Source organism: Periplaneta americana, chromosome 3 (assembly GCF_040183065.1).
Source record: "Periplaneta americana isolate PAMFEO1 chromosome 3, P.americana_PAMFEO1_priV1, whole genome shotgun sequence".
Classification (NCBI taxonomy): domain Eukaryota; kingdom Metazoa; phylum Arthropoda; class Insecta; order Blattodea; family Blattidae; genus Periplaneta; species Periplaneta americana.
Genome location: NC_091119.1, coordinates 97426944 through 97446986, shown reverse-complemented (window position 1 = coordinate 97446986; position 20043 = coordinate 97426944). Strand labels below are relative to the sequence as shown.

Below are 20043 nucleotides of genomic sequence, written 5' to 3'. Positions count from 1 at the left end.
TCTATTCATAAATTGGTGTCGTTTTGTATTTAATTTGTAGGCTAAAGTTGACAATGTCAGAAGAACTGGCAGTGGAGGAGGAAAGCCAGCAAAAATTACTGCAGTTGATGAATCGGTTTTAGATTATTAGGAAAAAAATCTGCATGTGTTGCTGGTCTAGGGCAGAAAAACCAGATGGTATTGGAAAATAATCAACATCCCGATTTGTATTTGTATTTGAAACTTTGCTGATAATGCATGACTTCTATTTGTTTGTCTTGTTATGGCAGGTCCCACTATATTTAACAACTCTCCAAGCTTTTCAGCACATTATTTAAACCGTTCATTATATTTAAACAATGCTCCCGTAAAGGAATAATAATTGTTCTTTCTCGATATAGTTTTAGCTCTTCTCACAACAACTTCTTTACTACTTCAATCGAAATCACTAAACCACATTTATTAAAAAAATAACTACAATATTTTGTTTTGATTATCTGAGAAAGATTGCCACTGGTAACTGATAATATAGAAATCACCAGTCTTTAGAGTCTTGTAAGAATATTCCTGTTAAATACTAATATAATCAACTAGATTAGCATTTTGAGAAACAGAATCACTTTTGAACTGGTGAAATCGACCAATGTTATTAGTCTGTGAACTGGTAACTACTACTTTACCCTTGTAGTTTCTAGAAACACAGACTTGTAAAATAAACTAATATTACTACTGTACAGACTAGTATTACTAGTCTGTGAGTTTTGAGAAATAGGCCCCAGGTGTGCTTTTCCACAACAACAGACAACTAGAGAATATTCGAAAGAAATGTTGTATAAATTTTCATAAAACAACTAGGTATCAAGATGTCAAATGCCATCTGATGAGAGATGTGTTATTACGTGGCTCGAAAAATGGCCAAACTGAATAGTTGGGAGAAAAAAACTATATATATGAACAAGGAAGAAAAATATTATAGTAACTGAATTACTAAAAACGTGTATTGGCGCAATGTTAGCTGAATGGCCAGAGCATTGGCTTTCTACACTAATAATTTGGGTTCGAATCCCTGTGGTCTGTGAGATTTTGAGTGAAGATGGCACTTAGCAATGGATTTTCACAAGGCACTTCCATTTCCCCTACCCCTATTTCAACCACTGCTCCATTAGACAGCATCTTCACGCAGTGCTATATAGTTCACCTCCCATGTAGCATCAAAGGCAATATCTATGGCGACAAAATGAACTACAGCTTTGGCACATTGCTCATAGATAGGGATGCTTGGATGAATGACATGAAATGAAGTACCGCCATTGGGTGGGGAGGGGGGAAGTGTATTTAAAGTTACATAAATGTGTGCACCAACAGGTACCTTAAGCACTTGAAGATAAAACTGCTGTTAAAGAATCAAGAAACAGATGAAAGAACCAATTATGCATCAAAGTGTGTAAGAAGAGCAAATTGGCAATACACTTCTCGCACACGCGCATGTACACACACCCATATTTTTGCTGGGCTATCCAAAACCACAATTTCTGTTGCAATGTACGAAGTTCTATAGTAAAGACGCCATGAAGGTGCACGAATGACATGAATGTAGAGTTCTATGCTTTTATGATCTTGGCATAGATACAAAGTTTTACGGGCAATACCATAAAAACACATTTTCATGGAAAATCAGTGATCTAGTCCTTACTAAGGCTCATGTTTGGATCTAAGTTTTGAAGTTAAAACACAGCAAAGGATGGTGGATTGTTGACAGCAAAAAAAAAACCTCAGGGAGGCTTTCTTTGTTGTAGATTTACAGAAAATTAAGGAAATTATGTCTCTCAATGAGAATTTTTTAGGCAACATTACCGGTCATGTCTTTGTCCAAGTTTTCTGCTTTGTATACATGTCTCTGCAGGCCTTATGAGATCACAGTAATCTCTCATACTGGTTCCTAGTACCAATGCAAAGGTTCTGAAGACTTCTACAAATTTGTTAAAATATGTGGAACAATATTAGTTATTTAATGTTAAAAAGGGAGCCACAATGGGTCCACTGAGACTAAAGATGACCTAAACCTTTTTGATTCTCAGTACCATTGCAAAGTTTCTGAAGACTTCTACAAAGTCACTACAACCTGTTGAACAATGTTCGGTAATCAGTGTCAAGAGGACAGGTACATTGCATACAATGAGACTCATCTATCACATCCCTCAACAATAGTTATGTGCCATATGACTTAAAGAATTTCATGGTGCTCAACACGGTATGAGGTTTTCAGGTTTTTGCATCGTATTTACAGATGTAAAAACATCCAGTGTTTGGAGCCAAATGTTGGCTTCATAATCTGGGACTGAAAGAGTACCTCTTGGAAACAAACATCGCTAAAAGTTCCAAGTATTCTAAAGATTGCATGTTTTCAGATCTATGATATGGTAGAGAAATTCGCCCATCAAGAACAGATGGCACTAAGAAAATTCCGAAAATGTAATTCGTAAAATTAACACATGGCAATCTTAATCTTAGTATGTAAACTTTGATTTCACAAAATAACATAATATATCAGTTCTCATGGAAATGGCAGTGTATAGTTCAAAGAGACTCCTATTTCTCATATTCAGTGCCCTGTGAAGTAAATATAGAGAATACAATACTGTTTCTTCATATTCATATGCATCACATACAACATACTGAATCACAATAATTTGCTATAAAATTAAAAGTGAAAGAGAGAGAAACCCATGACACCAGAGCTTAAAAGGTTCAACATCACTACAGCAAAGGTAGAGATGGACTAAGTGTCCTGTGAAAACTTTTGAAGATTTCTAAATACAGAAAAATGTAGAAGAAAGAAACGAAAACATTTCAAAATTACTTAACATGATAACAATTACGAAAGAAGAAAAGGCACATGATGGAACATTATTATATATTATGTTCAGCAGTATGAATGAATGCTGGATTTCTTGAGCATTAGCATTTCAAACCCAAGGCTCATGTTCAAATTCAAGCTAAACTACGTGAAATTTGTATTGCTGTCTGGCTTCTATTGCCTCTGGATATGAATAATTAAGATTCTTTTGGACTCTTGATAGTAGGGGGTGCGTGCACCTGTAAGGCACAATTCAATACTCCTGGCAACATGATAAGTGAAGATAACTATCAGAGTTTAATTTTAGTACGTGTGAGATAAATGCTTAAAATTTTACTGGAAGCAAGAGCATTCTATTACCTACTGTGAATATTTGCTTACTCTTAGAAATCAGTCATTTTTGGCCTTATCTGAACTTGCAAACCCCAAGTTTAAGGATAGTGAGTAAGGTAATCCTCCATCACAGAAGACAACTTTGGAATTTGTAGTAGTCAAAGATTTTGGGGCATGGTTCTTGGTATGCTTCTACTTCTACTATTATTCTGTCTGTCCATTATCAGTCTCATCTCATTACTCTTGAGGGAATGACCAGGTCTGTCAGTGAGTAGTAATAAGGACAACATATACAGAGTAAAGAAAAATTAGCAGACATGCACTTAACTATGTTATTATTTGAAACAAAATAAGACACTATTCTATTTACATACATATCCAATCTTGCGTATTTTTCACACAGTGAAAGATTGAAAGGTAGGGCGATTTTACAATATTGTAAATAAACTCAGATGATGTCTGTTCAATAATAAAACAAAGAGTTTTCACTTCAGTTGCTTGGGTGAGTGAGTATCGTTTCATTTATGGAGTACTTAATGCATGCACACAGGTTCAGTATAACACATTAATTTTTTTAAGCTGAGATACAAATTAAATTATAGATTTTTTAAATAATTCCAAATATATTTCAAGTTACTGCAATAATTTGATTTGGTTCAACTTTAGGTTTTAAGTTAATGCATTCAAATGGGCTTTTATGAAATGATTCACACCAAGGTCAATGACATGAGTCGTAAAAAATGTTATTAATTATACAAATCTGGCTTTTCAAGTATAGCTTCCTGTAAAGCCAGATTTGTATAATATGTGTTACTGTGTCGATAACAGAAGACCACAAATTTAAATCACACAGCAAGTGTGCACTCAATGCTGGGCTCTGATGATCTGTCAACCCATTTGAGTTATGTGGATGTAAGGGAAAAATTGAGCCAGGGTCTGGTATAGTTCCTGGGTAGCTCAGTCGGTAGTGTGTTGGCACGCTCAGCCAAAGGTCCCAGGTTCGATACCTGGCCCTAGAATAATTTTCCCTTGAAATTATTCAATGTTATCCATTATTAAACCAAGGGAGATACGATATATTCTGAGTTCAGAATGTTCTTTAATTTTATGCAATATGTAATACTTCAATTCATAACTTAAAAACAAAATAAAATAAAAACGTCTCAATCTGAATTTTAAAAAAATGTTTGGAGGATTGCACCTCAGATTCTGTTCTTGTAAAGCAAAGATCTAACCATTCATTCAAACTGCAACACTATAGCATTATACTCCTTATGGTAGGAGCACCAGTAAAGAATATTTACAATGCTGCCAGAGCATCAATTTTAATTCATATTTGTGGGAGAACTATGCAAGGCTAAAATATTTATATAAATGTTGTTGTTGCGCAATGGCACTGGGGATTAGTTAGCTGACATCGTTTTCCTTCCGTCTATATTTTCACCAAGGAATCACATGGTGGAATGCATGTCTACCAATTTCTCTTTCGCCATGTATATCAAGGTACAGCTGAACAGAGAAATAAAAAAGTTATTAACTGACAACACTTGTTACATTTCTCGCTATAATGAAGTAATTCAACTCTAATCTGACTAAAAGAGAAATACACTCTTAATGCGGAAATATGTATAATATTAATAACACTGCACTACATTCTGGCAATCTCACAAAATGGTACAAAACAGAGGGAACAGGTCGACTAATGGACTATGAACATAGTGGCTTACATGCTGCTGTCGAGTCAAAGGTTCATGCACAGGAGAGAGACCATTCGCATCGCAGCTCTCTGATGCCCTTGTGTCCACCGAATGGACCGACTCCTGCAACATAGTTTATTCACATCAGTGGGATTTGAAATGAGCCAGGCACCAGTTACTTCAAAGAACTGAATACACTCAGAGTACTCACACTGTCCTGTGATGACTGAGATCTTGTGAGGGGCAGGCTAATAGGTTTCTTGTCATCAGTGACCACCATACTGCTGCAAGTGAGAATATTTCATTACTCAAAACGTTTTTTAAGAATATAGCCACATATATGAATATGAATGCCTGATAATGAAAAGTAATTCTGAGGGTAGTATTAAGAAAGTCAAATTTGATACAGACTTTATTAGTTGGTTATTTAACGATACTGTATGAATTACTAGAATATTTAAATATTTAGCATCAATGGACTTGTGATAATGAGATGCTATTTAGCAAGATGAGGCTGAAGATTCGCCATGAATTACCTGACATTCATCTTACAGTGGGAAAAACCTCGGCAAAAACCCAACCAGGTAATCAGTCCAAGCTGGAATCAAACTTACGCCCAAGAACAGCCCCGGATCAATAGAAAAATCAATGTGAAATTTTATTTATTTGTAAACATTATATAACACATACCAAACCGTTATTACTTTCTCCAGCTCATTAATACACTTCTACCAGTGATCATGAAGCTTCTTCATTCCTTCTTGAAGGAATATCTTTGATTGATTGTGCAGTCATTTCCAGTCTTTTTTCATCACAAGGTCATTCATTGCAAACAGTCTGTCTCCTAAGCATTTTTCAGCAGTACAAACAAGTAATAGTGGCAAGGAATAAATTCAAGTTAAATGGATGATACAGCAATCTATTTACTTGTCTATGATGACAACACTTTTCAGCCAAGTTCAGTAAGGGTATCTTATATGATTTTTGTGCAATGAGGACGGGTGTTATCATGAAAGAGAATGACACCTTTAGACAATTTTCTACATCTTCTGAACATGATGGCTTCTTTCAATTTGTTTTTCAAAATATTACTACAATAAGCTGCATTCATTGCTGAGCTAAGAGAAAATCTACTAATATCAGCGTCCTAAAAAAATAGGACACAGTATTCATTACTTTCTCAAATGATTTCTCTTTTTTTTTTTTGGGGGGGGGGGGGGAGGTGGTGAATCTGAATGTTTGCAATCCTTGTTAGCAACGTTGGTTTCAGGAGTATATTGATATACCAAAGTCATATCTGTTGTCACAATACTATTCAGGAACTCATGATCCTCTTGGTTGCTTGGTTGTTATGCTGAAGATGGAAACAATGTTTAACTTGTCTTGCTTTGATTACTCACATTGCACATGCTTTTTAAAACTTTAGGTGTTAGTAAATATTTTGTTCAGTGCTACCAATGCTAATATTTACTTCTTTGGCCAATTCACAGTCACGTTCTTCAGTTTTCCTAAATAAGTTCAACACGTTGAATCTTTTGTTTGTTGACAGAAGTCACAGAACATGTAGCATGTACAAAACTATATATTACATCTCTTTCAATGATTTTCACCACTCGAAAACTATCAAACGAGACAAACAGTATTCCTGGAATTGTACTAGAAGTCTTCTATAAATGTAAGGACTAATGCCTCCTTTCATACTGAGAAACTTGATTATAATTGCCGACGAAAATAAATACTGTACCTACATACAGACTTCATGTTACATACACTTAAGTACAGTTAAAAAGTATGTAAACACAGGTACTTTTTCAAAGCACATTTAAATTTATTTTCATTGTGTATTAATGGCATAATTTTGTAGATAATGACTAGTTACATAAAAAATAGTTCTTTCTCCATTTACGTGATGATGGCTAAGAATATGTTAATACTGAAAAGTCATTCAGACTGAACAAATCTAAATTTTTTATAAAAGAGGTTCTCGATTGCAGAATAAATTGTAAAAAAACTATTGTCCTAACAAAGTGTTACATTGTTTAATTAAAGAATTCGTTTATTATGGTACCAGTACTACATTGTTTGTTACGCACTTGAGAACGACTGTCTATAACTCCTCATAATCATAACTAATAATTCATTCATCACTTGACTTTTATAAGAAAAAATCTCTAGAGAGCCGATTTTGAATAAAATGCCTTTCTCATTTTTTAACTAAACATATTATTTTTTCTAAAATTCCTTATATTTCATGTAGGCTTACATCATTCCCAGATGAAATGACTGGTGGATACAGAATATGAACAAAACCTGGCAAAGAATTTTCGTATTTTATGATCAAATGGTTACATAATTTTCTAATAAATCCGTAATTCACAGGATGAAATCCAGTTGAGGGCAATGACAATTATTTATTAGCATGGCTTTCCTCTAGAAAGAAAGAAATCTGTCATAGATTTCACAATTTTTCAAGGAAATTTGTACCTGGAAAAGAGGATACAGGCAAAATTCAAGAGTCATTTTTTGCCTTCTAGAACTGTCATGCTAGACTAGCAGATCCAGAGAGCTCTTAGTCGGTCATATATGGAAATATTAGAAACCAATCATTTTTATATAATCAATCAATCTTCTTAATGTATCCATCTGTTTGCTGACAACATAAAGTCCACTATAGTCCACTGTAGTCTATTCAGTTGTTGTTTTTCACGAGAAAAGAGGGGTATTTTGATCGGTGTTCATTATAGATGCCTGTTGCTAGTAGCCAGAGTTGGGGTGTAGTCAATATTTACTGCAGGGCTGTGTCTTCTGCAACTGGTACTGATGATTTTGTGGTTTATGGATGGACAGTACAGAATAATGTGTTCCAGATCTTCATCATGACAAGTAGGATTATCAGAAATGTGAAATCGGTGTAGGTACAATTGTGTGACAATGTGACCTGTTCTGGCTCTTGTTAAAAATGTTTGAACATGTCTGGGCAAGTTTTTGTACATTTTCAGGTCATTTGGTTTCTTTTATACAGACTGTAAAATTTTTCCTTTGTCAGAAGAGAGCCAATTGTTGATCCAAAGATTTATAAAATGGGACTTTACTGAAGATTTTTATATAATAGCACATCTACAAATTTAAACTTCCTTTCAATATGAATGAAATATGCTGATCTTAGCTAATTCTCACGTCTTGAACACAAAATGACAGTGAAAAGTTCGTAACACAGCATGTTTTTTGTGTTATGGATATGTGCTCTTTAGTTTGAAAACCCAAGCATTTTTACATATTAAAAATTATATTGTCTCATTTCTTGAATGTATGCTATGATGAAAACTGTTAAATCTGTATCTAACCAGCTATTAAAACTTTTAGGCACATAAATAAATGAACATAAAGTTTCTCACATGCTTAAGGGGACACTCAACTATATTTTGGAACTTTTTTCCTATTTGACCAATCTTTTTCAAATTTGGAGAAAAAGTTTAATATACATATGGAAAGTAACATGCAAAATCTCAGCTCATTAGATCCAATACTTTTCAAAATAAAAAATATTTCAATTTTTAATTAATCATTAATTGAAATATCACTTTTAATTATCTTTTTTTTTTTTTTTGGGTTTGTGCATTTGACTGTGACTTCTCAATGAATAGGGGAAGAATTCTGCGTATTGATTTAGTTCTGTCACGTAAATTAGTGTAGAAATTTAATTTTTCATTTCTATGACACTTTTTCTCCAATTTTTAAGTTGAATGTCCCCTTAATAAAATACAGAAAAATTAAGAATTTACTATTTTTTTCCTCTTATAAGAAATGAAAATTTCCCTTTTTAAAAATCAGCAGTAATTGCTCATCATCATTAGACTCCATATTCCTCCATACTATTGCTCTACTGTAACAATATATTCATGAAATCGCTATCCCTGCTCATCGCTTACAGCCCTCAAGTTGCTTGGAAAGCCCAAATGCGAATTTAAGGACTGTATCTTCAGCAATATGTGGCACCCCGTAGTTTGTTAGTTTTTCAATAATACCTACCCTAATTGGTAGTAGTTTTCTGTCCTGTGATTGTATAAAAATCCCTGATAACAGATGCAAAAGATTTCCATGCTGCTAATTCCTTAGGTTTAAGTTTTTCTCAAAAAATGGTGTCTTTCAAACATTTTCTAAGTTATGAATTGATAAATATGTCTCCTTTTAATTAAAATAACTTGTCAGCTTATCATTTAGCTCTCTAAACACCAAAATCTTAATACCTTTAGGTAGTAAATTCCACTGTTGCAATCTAGAAGCTAATAATTCTTGCCTGTTGCTTGGAAAATTCCTAATTAAGACATTAGGTTCTGGTTGTAGGTTATTAATATGTTCGGAAATAAAGATGAGACCAGAAAATGTTGGACAGTCTGAGAATTCTGATAACTCTTGTTCCTCTGGAATGACGTCTCCTTGAAAATCCCTCTGTCTTGGTAATGCAGGAGTAACAGTCTGATAAGTTCTCGCCAAATCATTGGAATAGCAAAAGGCACATTGTTGTCTTTCCCCCTTAACCACTCTGTTAATTTTACATAACACATTATATAACAAATGTGTGACAACCAATTTTTATCCTGTTCACCCACTTGACAAGCAAAGTGATAGTTATACATCTCTTTTTACAATGTTGTAATTGATTGGCGTTGTGACTTCAAGGTAAATTGACAACAAACGTAACAGAAACTATTTGAAAGACTTTTACATGAACATCACTGTGATCCATTATTACACTACTGCAAAATAATAGCAGTGGCGTATACTGGTTTAAGGGTCTGGGCTACCACTGACCCTATTATTACACAAAATATATTTTAAAAACCCTATAATAAAATTCCTTACCTATTTATATGTGAATTCCAGACGTCTTGATTGGGACGAAAATACTTTGATGACTTCGTCATTGAAATTACAGTTGGGCCGCTTGCGAAGTTTCTGTAGAAATTACTTTTCAATTGACATCAGTGCCAAGCCGGATAAACGTTCTTGTGTATGAGTCGATCTACAGTAAGATTTTATTCTCTTCAACACAGAAAATGTTCTTTCTACCGATGCTGACGTAGCTGGTATTGTCACAATTAATGTTGCCAATTTAAGGACTTCAGGAATAACTTGGTTCAGCTGGTTTTCATATATGGCAGATAATATTTCATGGATAGGTTTGTTCGAAAAATCAAAGACTTCTGCTGAATATATTACACTTAATTCATTTTTCAAACGTACTTGATCAAAGTGACTGTTATAGGACTAAAATAATTTGTTTAGTGCCTCATTCGGGAAGTTTTCTCTATAAGCAGAAAATTTTTGAGAATCTAGAAGATGTGTGAACTGAAGCTTTCCATAATCAGAAAATCTGTCAGTAATTTCCATGTGCATACGATCTAGTATGCTGTAGTACAGCTGCCTGTATTTCAATTCATCATCTCCTTTTCTTCGCTTTAATGGTGGTTCCATTGTATTGTCTGAAGAATTTTCATTTTCCATATTACTCCATATGGACGGAAACCCACTACGTCTGAACTCGGATATAGTATGTTTTAATTTTGATACCTCTTGCAAGCAGTATGCTATGTCTAGACTTTTTGTCTGAAGAATATTGTAGAGCACATCTGTATGTGCGAACACTCTAGCATAGACTTCAAGAAGAAATATATTCTGAAACTGTGTGAAAAAATACAAATATCCTTGAGCCTGCACAATTACATCATCATCCCAGTTTTCTTCACAGTCATTACAAATGATATTTTCAAAGAAAGCAGTCAGTTGTTCTCTGTATTCCTTTACTGTATTTACAAGCCGAGATGTAAAATTCCAAAATTCCATCTAGTTGGTGCTACATTTGGGAGTTTCTTTTTCATAAATTCCTTGAGTTTTTCTGATCTTTTAGGAGATGATGAGAAAAATGCAGCTAAACCCGACAGTGTTTTGAAAAAAATGCGGCATTCTGGAATGGATAAAGTAGTTTGTTGCAAAACTAAATTGAGAACATGGCTGTAACAATGGACAAATAGTGCTTGAGGATACTTTTCTTGAACTTTTGTTTTTAAGCCATTAATATTTCCCGCCATAACTGAAGCACCATCGTATGTCTGTGCAATTAACTTATTGCCGACATTGTATTCTGCTATAACACCTTCTACATGCTGAAACAAAGCAGCAGCAGTTTTGCCCGAACTGACATTTGTGAATCCTATAAACCGTTCTTGAACATTGGCAGTACTGTCGACGTATCTTAAAACAGTGGACAATTGACTCTGATTAGAGCAGTCACTTGTTTCATCAACAACAATGGCCACAAAAGGTGCTTCTTCTATTTCAGATTTTATGTTCTCTATCATAACCCCACTTATAGCAAATATTAAGTCATTCTGAATTGCGGGAGAAGTACCACGGAATACTGTTGAACTCTCAAGATGATTGGCCAGTAAATGGTCAAATTCACTTAAGGAACTTAAATATTCAATATAATTTCCTCTATTGTCTGATTCCACACTCTCATTATGACCCAGAAAAGCCAATTCTTGTTTTCCTAGAAAGCAGACTGCGTTAATAAGACGCAGTAAAATCTCCCGATTTTTTTTCACAAGAGCATTGTGTTGGTTGATGTGTAGAACCTTTTGCTTATCTAGCTGTAAATCAATTCTTGTCTTCCCAAAGTTTGCAAAGTTCATGCTACTATAAATATGAGCTTTTGATTTGTCGTGTTTTAGGACTGCCGTTCGAAGGGAGTTCATATTAGAAAACCCCTCTTTTGACCACACATTAGTTTCGCGGCTAAATAACAAACATGGCCAGCAAAATAGTTTAGACAGTTTAGAACTACCACACAACCAATTCCACTTACCATATGATGTTGAAGTGAAATGGCGTGTGTACTCACGCTGTTTTTCTTTTACGTCCATGGACAAATTTAACTCAGGAGTTGGTCTTTCCATTTTCACAATTTCAACTTTCTTGTTGTATGTACGACGGTTAAAAGGCACTTTTAATAAACCTTCTATTACACAGTCATTTTCAACACAAACCTCTCCAGAAACTTGTTCTGCCATATTTTTCACAATATCACTTAATTGGGAAATTAAAAACTTAATAATTCACAATTAATATAACTCTTAGACACTCGAACAAATCACAAATTTAAAATACTGCACTGCAAGAACACAATCACATTAATGAGCTAGTGTACTAAGCATATTGTTGCTTCGCGCCTTCCAAGAAACCGATCACGAGAGCGGCAACTCCCTCGCCTACAGTGCACGATGGAAACAGGAGGGAGCGGGGAGACAGGGAGTTGTGCGACGTGAGCGGAACAGTCACAGGCTACCCTTCGCGGCAGCGGTTTCTCCAGTGATGCCGCCTTGACAACTTGTTTCTTTCGAGAGCAGAGAGCGCATATAAATCTAACAATTACTTTAATTTTAATTACTGTGGTAAAACTAATACGGTAATACAAAATTATTACATTATGTTATATTATAAACTTTTTCTTTTGTAATTTCCTTGGGCTACTGCCGGTAGCCCCAGTAGTCCACAAAATACGCCCCTGAATAATAGTATCATACACGAACCTTTCACAATCGATACTAACTGCTAAAAATGTTCATTTCTTGTCTCAAAAGATAATCACAACTGCATTTCCTTTCTCATTATTGGCTATCGCAGAATATAATGCTACTTCTTCCCCTATCTCCCTCAGAGCAGTCACATGGTAAGGATAACAAAACGCTCAACTAATCTACAAAAATGAAAGCACATTTTACATGGTATCTTAAATAAAGAACGGATATGCTACATAATTATGTGAAAGAACCATATTAAAAGAAAGAACAGGGCTTAATGTAGTTCGGTTTTAGCAAATTTTTAAACTATTCACTCAATATAAAATATGTTTCTGAAAATGTTATGTGCTGGAATATTTTCGGCATCATATTCGTGATACACAAATTATAAAAAATTACAGAGAAACCTCTCCTTACGGACACTTCCAAGATACAGACACTCCTCATATACGGATAGATTTTTATGTCCCTACTGAAATAATACAGTAATAATGATAAATTTAACTCTCGTTTACGGACACTCTCAGACACGGACACAGACAGCTGTTTCACAGTCCTAAAACTTGCTTTACCTCCTGACTTCAGTCCTCAGACAGAACTTGGATTTCAAGACCTAATGTGTTACAAAAATGAAAAATTTAGTTTTGAGAACTGTACAGAAATTCTTTAACATGAAAGAAGATAATAAGGGTCTCATAGCCTACCACTAGCCCAGCCGGCTACCCCTTATTAGCTGGAAGCGGGTGGATAAACAAAGTCATAAAATTTAACCTGTCTGATGGGTCCAAGGTTTCCGCGATCGTGAAATTGTATTCAACACATGATAGGATTAATAGGATTATACTCTTCACGTCAATCAGTTGTACTGTTTCGAGAAACATGGCACCTGAATGTAAAGGTTAATTTGAAAACTGTAAATTACAGTACTGCATAACTGTAGACCTAGAATAATTGCATGGCACAATACTGTATTTTCCTTTTTCGGTCTTATCTACGGTAGTTCGAAGTTTCAAAGAATTTACTGTAGTACAGTATACTGTATTTAGAATTAAACTACAGTAATACATTTCATTTAAAGCGTGAAGGGATACATAATGGATATTATAAATTTACTGTTAAATTGGGGAGCCTCTCTTCCAATAAAGGACACCTCCCAGATGCGGAAGATTGTTATGTCCTTTCGATGTCCATAAATGAGAGGTTTCACTGTAGTTACTTTTATCTTATATTATAAAAACCTTGTTGACTAATTTAAGTAATATGTGTGATACATGATTCTCATTTTACATTTCTGCAGCAAACTTTGCAAATCATGATATCACGAGCACTCACCATTAAAAAGATGTGATTCTGAAAATATACTCAATGCTAGTACAGACCTTTCATCCTCATCATCAGAGCCAAACGGATCTGTCAGCTGGCGTCTGGTCATGAGCATCTGCCGAGATGTTGTGGTGACAGGGGACTTGCTCTGAAACACAGAAGCAAGACAAGCAGCTCATACATGTGCTACTTTATTGTCACTTCAAATAATTTCTGCGTGTCCTTCTTACCTTCTCCTTTTCCTTATCTTTGTCCTTGTCTTTGGTGGGAGAGAGCACTTTGCCCAGAATGCTCTTGGAGCTGGCCAGGATCTTGTCCTTCACTTCCTTGACTGATGTAGGTGAGCGCTCGCTATTATCACCTGAGTCTGTATTGCTCACAAGTGGCAGCCTCAACCGAAGACCTGAGTTCTGACGCACTACCTTGGGAGTCAGTACACTGCCCTTGCTACCATCACTCTCCACTGTGCCATCAGAGTCAGCAGACCCGGACCTGAAAGTCAGCAGTAAGAAATATACACAAAGAAAGAGATCAAACATGGCAGCACCGAAATAAATTCATCAATATAGACTGCTTCAGTGTTCTTTTTTTCATTGTGGTTCGTCATTTATATCTACAACTAATAATAAGTAAATAATTAAAAGTGTAAATATTTTAGGCTTCTAGGTTCTTACACTTACATCAAGCCATAACCAAAAATAACACCAGGAATACAACTTGGTACATAGTACAAAAAAAAGCAAATAGATAGAAACAGCAACACAAGAGAAATCTTCCGATATCACCCCTAAAGAAAGAGATCTCTTGATAAACTACCTGAGAGATGAAGAGAAGCAGTAAGGACTAATAATAATGGAAAAGAAGAAAAAGCAGGCAGCAGGGATGGTGAGGGCAGTGGCAGTGGCGGTGGTGGTGGCGGTGGCAGTGGCAGTGGTGGTGGTAGTGGCAGTGGCAGTGGTGGTGGCGGTGGCGGTGGCAGTGGCAGTGGTGGTGGTGGTGACGATTACAACTACAATTAAGACGATGAAGATGATTATAAAATCACAATGAATGGTCTCATTTAACAATGTTCCTAATTTTTGTCCTGTATTATGTTTGCATTGCATCTTCATGCTTAAAGCAAAATGAAAAACATAATATTTAAGCAAACAACATAAGACAAATTTGTTGTTGTTGTTTGCTAATGCTGAATTTCTGACAATGAAATCATTCATTCTCTTGCTCTCCAATATTTTTCACTCAAGGACGCCAAGTTGATAGTGGCTGGGCAGTGTTGAAGATGATTTTGATCCATTTCCTCTTGAAGATCACATAAGGGGCAGAATGGTGAAGGAGATATTCCAATCCTCTGGAGATGCTTGGCCAAGCAGTCATGGCCCGTAAACAGTCTAAAAATTGCAACTGCATTCTTCAAATTTAAAGGGAAAAGGAAAGCAATGGTGGCAACAAAAATATCATAATACTTAAACCAAGGCATAAGAAAAAGCAAATATTTAAGAAAATAAACCAAGTGAGAATATAAAATCTATAATTTAACCTTTAGTACAGTAGCATAATTATGCCACAGAAACTAGAGTTGAAACTGCAAAATTAAACAAAAACTTGAAACCATTAAAATTAGTATCTTAAGAAAGATAGTTATTAAAACAAGACTAGACAGTGTAAGAAATCATCACGTAATAAGTTGTGTGGATATATAGAAGAAAAACAAAATGGAAGGCACATGTGTCAAGGATGTCGAAAATGGAATAGTTAAAGCTGCAATAGATGGGATACCTATAGGACAGAGATGACCAGGGAGGCTGAGGAAAAGGTGGAGAGATTCCTATCTTGGCGTAAAGAGGTGTCTGTAAAGTCTACCAGAGAGAGAGAGAGAGAGAGAGAGACAGACAGAGACAGAGAGAAAAGAAAGAATAACAATTAGGAGAAGCAAGAGATTCAGATAGGATTTTTTCATTCATTCATTCATTCATTCATTCATTCATTCATTCATTCATTCATTCATTCATTCATTCATTCATTCATTCATTCATTCATTCATTCAGTGTTCTGCCCAAGGGCAGATCTTTCACTGCAAACTCAGCATTCTCCAATCTTTCATATTTTCTTCCTTCTTCTTTGTTTCCGCATATGATCCATATATCTTAATATCGTCTATCATTTGATATCTTCTTCTGCCCCAAACTCATCTCCCATTCACCATTCCTTCCAGTCCATCCTTCAGTAGGCAGTTTCTTCTCAGCCAGTGACCCAATTAATTCCTTTTCCTCTTCCTGATCAGTTTCAGCATGATTCTTTCTTAATCCACTCTTTCCAAGACAGCTTCATTTCTTATTCTGCCTGTTCAATTCACATGTTTCATTCTTCTCCATATCCACATTTCAAATGTATCTATTTGCTTCTCTCCACTTCGTCATAATGTCCATGTTTCTGACCCATACACTGCCACACTCCATACAAAGCACTTCACTAGTCTCATCCTTAGTTCTGACCCATACAACGCCACACTCCTTAGTTCTTTTTCCAAAGGTTCGCAGAGGATGCTCCTTTTTCTACTATAAGCTTCCTTGGCCACTGCTATCCTTCTTTTGACTTCCTGGCAGGAGCTCATGTTACTGCACCCCAAGTATTTGAAGATGTCCACTTGCTCTACTGCCTCATTTAGAATTCGCAAGTTTACCTTCTTCATATTTCTTCCTATGACCATGGTCTTCGTCTTATTTGGATTTATCTTCATCCCATACTGCTCATAGCTGTCATTTAGCTCCTGTAGCATATCTCTTAGTATCATCTCCTTTTCTGCTAATATTGTCATATCATCAGCAAATCTTATACATTTTTTCTTCTTGTTTTTTTTTTTTTATTGCTGAGTAATATTGAATGAAAATTAGATTTAACATCGTCTTAAGTGTAAAAACAATTTTCAAAAATCTTACTTGGGACCAATACAAATGGTTAAAAACAAGTTAAAGGGAGTTTCGTTACTTATAATTCATCAAAATTTAAAACAATCTAAACCTAATCCCATTTCCTCTATAACGTCGTAAACTTAATTATAAAATTAACACGAACTATTATTTACTACATGCAAATGATTCATTTTAATGGCAAAAAAAAAAGCTGGATATTAAAATATATTAAATGCAGCCTAATGAATACACATATTTTAGAATAAAAATTAATAGAGATGGAAGTCATTACGTTGAAATAAGTGAGAGGATAAATACAGACAGAGCAGCAATATCAAAATTAAATGGTGTTCTGTGGGATCAGAACAGAAGTTCTAAAACAATAATTATAATTTTAATACAACTTTATTATAAGAAGCACAATAACATACTTACTTACAAATGGCTTTTAAGGAACCAGCCCTCATATAAGCCCTATCCTAAGCAAGATTAATCCAGTCCCTACCATCATAGTTTTTCCATCTGTTCAGGATGGAATGAGAGTCTGCAATCAAGTCACCATTCTCATCCTTGATCACGTTTACCCTTGCCTGATATCCTTTCTTAAATTCCTTTATGCCTTTATATAAATCTCTAATGTTTTTATTATTAGTATTTGTTTCTACCTCATTCAGTTTTTTCTTCTAGTAATCTCTCTTATTGTTCCTAAGTATACGACTTGCTTCCCATCTTTCATTGAAATAATTATCTCTATTCGTCTGAACTGAATCTGTAAGAATTTCAATTTTGCCTGTTTTCTTCCTTCTACTACCATGCAACAATTTTCATCAAATCATGGTTTCTTTTTCTTAGTTTCATAATACCTATGCTATGCTCAGCTGCAAATTTTGATATTATCTCTGATACTTTCCCACATGCTATTAATATCCAATTCCTCCTCAACTTCGTCGGAATTTCCCAATAACATAAAACATGGGAATTAAAATCAAGAACAAAATCAAGATTACTTTCGACAGAAATTCATTTCTGGCAGCAATCTGCAAGAATTTCTTATACAGTAATTTTATGTTTAATTTAGCTGCCTTACCTTCTGTTCCCTGTCGACCCTTTGTTGTTTTGTTTGCGCTCTACTGCTTCTCTCTTCTGTAGATTCATGATTTCCTGACCAAACAGTTGCACAGTCACATCTGTGTCTGTGTCTGTATTAAAGCGACCAATCATGTACGAGGACTCATCAGCCGTCTTTCCAATTTGCTGCACCTCCAGCTCGTGTCCTGTGTACACCCATGAAAGAATGTATGAATTTAGAGATAGACTTAACCCAATATGAAAATAAATTGATAAATTAACTTCTAAATAGCCTTGCAAATAATTTTAAACAGAATAGACCTGAAGAAAAACACTTAGTTGTTCCTACTGATTCTAATTGTGCTATTCAAGCAACGGAAACATTTGACAGCCACTTGAATCTACTGTCATCAAAGAAGATCTAATCACAGTTCAAACTACTCAAAACAAACTTCAACAGATAATTCTGAAATGGGTCCCTGCCCATGTAGGATTGGCCAGGAAATGATAAAGCTGACCAAGATGCTCTACTGATATCCAAACCAAAAAGACACAGCACACTCAACGAAAAACTAAATACCATTTACGCCAATATAGAACAAAAATATTAACAAACTCTCAATAAGGAAATACAAAACAAAAGCTACTCCAACATAAGGAAAAGAGATAAAGCCATACAACAAAATTCAAGAAAGAAAGCAATGGCTCACTTTAGACTAGCTACAAGACAATGACTGCTTGGGAGAACAACTGCAGAGATTCAGATTTATAGAGGAGAACATATGAAAATTCTATTCCACTGGCGAAATATTAAATGAACATCTTATGGAATGCGCAGATCTGAACATATATGTTTCTAACAAAAAGACACATTAAGTAGGATTGACTGGCTAGGGAAAAATGATTCCTCATAATACACCAAAAACAACAAAATAAAGAAAATAAGTAAAGAACTAAATAAGTAAGTAAATTAATTAATTAATATGTGAGTGAATGGCTGAATGAATGATAATGAATAATAAAGAGACATACACATAAAACATAAATAGGAATTAGGTGAGTGGATGGATGAATCAAAAGACTTACGGGAAGATGGATAATAATATAGTTATTCAGGTCACTATTAGGTTGGTACATAGGTCGACAAGAAGCAGTTAGAAGATAACACAGTGCGATCAACTATTCTCTGTGTAACATACTGCCTGCTTGTAAAGACAATACATCTTTCTCTTTCTTCCACTCTCACCCTTGTAGGATTTGACTTGACTCAGTGCGGACATGCCAAAATGAACTTTAAGAACTACACTTGACCTGAGGAGGGATTACTTGAATGTACCATATACAAGGTGTATCTATATATGTGTCCATAAATGTGGGGGCGTATTTCTGACACCAAAACATAACAAAAAGTTCATATGAACATGGGTCCACAAACCCTTCGTTAGGTAGTTATGAAAGGAATTTCCTGTAGTGACCCCTGATTATGTAATTCACTTTAAACTTGCATTTTTCCCCACTTTCTTCATTACAGTTGGTCATGACATTTGTTTTGTTTTGTCTGGTTGCCTTTTGTTCTGTTTTGTGTTATTCACAGTAACATTCATCACATCACAAGATGTAGTCAGTGAGAGAAATGACGAATATGCACTACATTTATGGCCTAGCAGATGGGAATATGGTAGCAGCACGTCAACTTTATGCAGAAAGGTACTCTGGGAGGCACTTACCTTGTGGAAAAACGTTTGTACATGTATCACATGTACCATTACCAAAAAACCCATGACTCCCTAATGAGTTTGCAGACCCATGTTCATATGAACTTTTTGTTATGGTTTGGTGTCAGAAATATGCCCCCACATTTATGGACACATATATAGATACACCCTGTATAAAGATGTTAAATATAATTAGCTGCATAAATTACGAAGTTAATTGTTTTCTATGCTATAACTCTTACAACATATTATAGAGATACAAAGGAAGACTTGTTAGTTCCGTGAATAAAAGTAATGCTGAAAGAAGAAATAAGCTAAAAAAACATGGCACACAATTCCAGTATCATAAGAGTGTCATTGGATTTGGTTTGTAAGCAGGCAGAGGATGATTATGAAACTACTATGGACTGGGATAAGTGTCTACTGAGAGTAAATACTTAAAAATAAAGAGAATGATGCCCCACTTTACTTCACAGCCTGCAATATGTCAGAACAATAAATTCGATATAAGGAATTTTATTAAATTAGAAAATTATAGGTCAAATTTATCTTAGGAGGATTATAAAAGGGAAACGTGATATT

The 20043-nt window shown here is 35.0% G+C and overlaps 1 protein-coding gene across 4 annotated transcripts in view; it reads right to left on the bottom strand.

Moving 5' to 3' along the window:
- Ehbp1 (Eps15 homology domain containing protein-binding protein 1) overlaps positions 1-20043 on the bottom strand; it is a 97149-nt gene that overhangs the window by 40590 nt on the left and 36516 nt on the right. For all 4 annotated transcript variants that reach the window (XM_069821052.1, XM_069821055.1, XM_069821054.1 and 1 more), the window contains exons 11-15: positions 17766-17952; positions 14000-14261; positions 13826-13917; positions 5078-5150; positions 4897-4989 (exon numbers count right to left, since the gene is read on the bottom strand). In XM_069821052.1, the coding sequence (XP_069677153.1) occupies positions 4897-4989; positions 5078-5150; positions 13826-13917; positions 14000-14261; positions 17766-17952 (707 nt within the window). The remainder of the gene's footprint in view (positions 1-4896; positions 4990-5077; positions 5151-13825; positions 13918-13999; positions 14262-17765; positions 17953-20043) is intronic.